The sequence below is a fragment of the Bison bison genome, unplaced genomic scaffold (genome assembly GCF_000754665.1).
Source record: "Bison bison bison isolate TAMUID 2011002044 unplaced genomic scaffold, Bison_UMD1.0 scf7180017864309, whole genome shotgun sequence".
NCBI classification, from domain to species: Eukaryota; Metazoa; Chordata; class Mammalia; order Artiodactyla; family Bovidae; genus Bison; species Bison bison.
The window spans coordinates 2,826,912-2,830,523 of record NW_011494881.1 but is presented as its reverse complement, the minus strand read 5'-3'; the positions used below and the strand labels follow the sequence as shown (position 1 = coordinate 2,830,523).

Sequence of the window (3,612 nt, the reverse complement as noted above, 5' to 3'; positions counted from 1 at the left end):
GTTTCCACTGTTTCCCTATCTATTTGCCATGAAGTGATGGGACCAGATGCCATGATCTTAGTTTTCTGAGTGTTGAGCTTCAAGCCAACTTTTTCACTCTCCTCTTTCACTTTCATCAAGAGGGTTTTTAGTTCCTCTTCACTTTCTGCCATAAGCGTGGTATCATCTGCATAGCTGAGGTTATTGATATTTCTCCCGGCAATCTTGATTCCAGCTTGTGCTTCCTCCAGCCCAGCGTTTCACATGATGTATTCTGCAAAGAAGTTAAATAAGCAGGGTGACAGTATACAGCCTTGATGTACTCCTTTTCCTATTTGGAACCAGTCTGTTGTTCCATGTCCAGTTCTAACTGTTGCTTCCTGACCTGCATATAGGTTTCTCAAGAGGCAGGTCAGGTGGTCTGGTATTCCCATCTCTTTCAGAATTTTCCACAGTTTATTGTGATCCACACAGTCAAAGGCTTTGGCATAGTCAATAAAGCAGAAATAGATGTTTTTCTGGAAATCTCTTGCTTTTTTGATGATCCAGCAGATGTTGGCAATTTGATCTCTGGTTCCTCTGCCTTTTCTAAAACCAGCTTGAATATCTGGAAGTTCACGGTTCACGTATTGCTGAAGCCTGGCTTGGAGAATTTTGAGCATTACTTTACTTCCTAGGAGTTGGCAAAGATTCCTTAGGTCACAGAAAGTGAAAAGCATAGATGAAAAATGGATAAATCAGTCTTGATATAGATTAAAACTTATGCATAGCTAAAGATCTTGTTACTGAACTGAACTTGGGTCTCCTCACCTGTGCAGTAGAGCCACTGACACTGTGTTGTGGTGAAGGAAAGTGCAGCATTTATTATAAGATGCTAATACAAGAAGACAGAGAAGGCGATGGCACCCACTCCAGTACTCTCACCTGGAAAACCCCATGGGCGGAGCAGCCTGGTAGGCCACAGTCCATGGCGTCGCTAAGAGTCACATACAACTGAGCGACTTCACTTTCACTTTTCATTTTCATGCATTGGAGAAGGAAATGGCAGCCCACTCCAGTGTTCTTGCCTGGAGAATCCCAGGGACGGGGGAGCCTGGTGGGCTGCCGTCTATGGGGTTGCACAGAGTCGGACACGACTGAAGTGACTTAGCAGCAGTAGCAATACAAGCAGAATGGGTGGCTCTACTCTAATATCCCAAAATCCCTGAAAGCGTTTCAGCAAAGCATGTCTTGATAATTTTATACGAATAAACATGAATATGAAAGACACCTTTAAAATAAAATTCATTGGAGTATAGTTGATTTACAATGTTGTGTTAGTTTCTGCTGTATAGCAAAGTAAATTAGTTTTACATATACATATACCCACTTTTTTAGATTCTATTCTGATATAGGTCATTACAGAGTATTGAGTAGAGTTCCCTGTGCCATACAATAGATTCTTAATATCTATTTTTTCAAAGTTATCTATTTTACATATAGTAAAGATTATTTTTGAGTTGGGTTATACCCATATGAAGTATTTATTTTTTACTCATTTCTGTATATTTTAAATATTCCATTGCATATTATTTTTTTTTCAATTTAAAATTATTTATTTTAATTGGAGGCCAAACATGAATCCACCATGGGTGTACACGTGTTCTTCATCCTGAACCCCCCTCCCACCTTCCTCCTTGTACCATCCCTCTGGGTCATCCCAGTGCACCAGCCCCAAGCATCCTGTATCATGCATCAAACCTGGAGTGGTGATTAGTTTCTCATATGATATTATACATGTTTCAATGCCATTCTCCCAAATCATCCCACCCTCTCCCTCTCCCACAGAGTCCAAAAGATTGTTCTATGCATCTGTGTCTCTTTTGCTGTCTCGCATACAGAGTTATCATTACCGTCTTTCTAAATTCCATATATATGCCTTAGTATACTGTATTGGTGTTTTTCTTTCTGGCTTACTTCACTCTGTATAATAGGCTCCAGCTTCATCCACCTCATTAGAACTAATTCAAATGTATTGTTTTTAATGGCTGAGTAATACTCTATTGTGTATATGTACCACAGCTTTCTTATCCATTCATCTGCTAAAGGTGGTTTTTAATTGTGTATGCAAAGAAATGGATTTTTAATTCAAAAATTAAAAAGTAAAAGTAAAAGAAAAGTGAATAGGAGTTGAAATTAGATATAGGCTTGATAAAAAATTCTTTAAAGCAGGTTTCCTCAGGAAGGTGGCTAAGAGAGTAAGTTCCATCAAGGTAACATTTTCAGGATGGGAGGTGCTGGGTCACATTACAAGCCTGGGAGCTATCTGATAATGAGGGCCAAACTGATAACAGAAGAGAATGCCCTAGAGAATGTAAGGTGGCTCTAGTGGTAAAGAACCTGCATACCAATGCAGTAGACTCAAGAGACAGGGGTTTGATACCTAGGCTGGAAGATACCCTGGAGGAGGAAAATGGCAATCCACTCTAGTATTTTTGCCTGAATTCCACGGACAAGAGGAACCTGGTAGGCTACAGTCCACGGTGTCACAACGAGTTGGACATGACTGAACACACACACACACACACACACACACACACACAATGTAAGAGTGCTTGGGATCTCCTACACACACACAATGTAAGAGTGCTTAGGATCACATACACACACACACACACACACAATGTAATCGTGCTTGGGATCCGCTACACACACACAATGTAAAAGTGCTTAGGATCACATACACACACACACACATACACACAATGTAAGAGTGCTTGGGATCCCACTGTACAAGTGGAGGGACTGTCCACGAATAGGAGGCATTACTGAAAAAAATGGAAAAAGGTTATAAAACAGGGAACAGATAGATATAGCCATGGCACGATGAGGAAGTTCTCATCTGACAGTTTGAATTTTCTCAACTGAGTTTTTCAGGAAAAAAAAAAGGAGGAGAGGTGTTGTTTTTTTTTTTTCCAAAGAGTGAAAATTTCCAGATTCAAACAAGGGAAGCCTGAGTTTGGACAACAACAAATAGTTCATTCATTCTAAGTGCCTGTGTTGGACACACGGGTCTGCGAGTCTAGAGAAAGGGCGGAAGTATTTAGAATGGGCCAGATTACGAAGACTCCCAGTTTTCCAAACCCTAAGGCAAAGGAGCAAAGGCGCCTTCCAGTTCTTGGTTCCCCAGGTGCGACTCTCCACGAGAGGCTCACCTGGCGCTGGAGGAGCTGCCTGCGCATGTCTCTTCGGACCGCTGCTGGTCAGCGCATGCGCACGGCACCTCGTGGACTCGCGCTCCTTTTCCCCGCCACTGTTGTTGCCCCTGGGTTCCCCTGATTTTACCCGGCGGTGGTTTGCGATCTCGGCGGCCAGAATGGAGCGAGTGGACGAACTGGAGCTGCTAATGGAGAAGAGTTTCTGGCAGGAGGCTGAGCCGCCAGCGGAGCTGTGAGCGGAGCGGGGGGTGGGCCTGGGAGTATAGCGGGAGATTTGAAAAGAAAGGAGCGGAAGAGGCTGCATCCACGCCTCCGCGGACCCGGGCTCCGAGCACAGTGACCGAGCTCACGTCCCGGAGTTCCCGACGAACTTCCGGAGCTGGGGTCCGCTTCGCAGCTTCTCTCTGGGGCCAAGCCCGAGCCAGAGCTTGAATAC

General features: G+C 43.7%; 1 protein-coding gene across 1 annotated transcript in view; it reads left to right on the top strand.

Moving 5' to 3' along the window:
• The first annotated feature begins 3,264 nt into the window (after positions 1 to 3,264).
• Positions 3,265 to 3,612, top strand: part of DNA2 (DNA replication helicase/nuclease 2) — a 38,416-nt gene continuing 38,068 nt past the window's right edge. Inside the window, exon 1 of the mRNA XM_010852175.1 lies at positions 3,265 to 3,408. Coding sequence (XP_010850477.1) covers positions 3,335 to 3,408 — 74 coding nt within the window. The 5' untranslated portion in view covers positions 3,265 to 3,334. The remainder of the gene's footprint in view (positions 3,409 to 3,612) is intronic.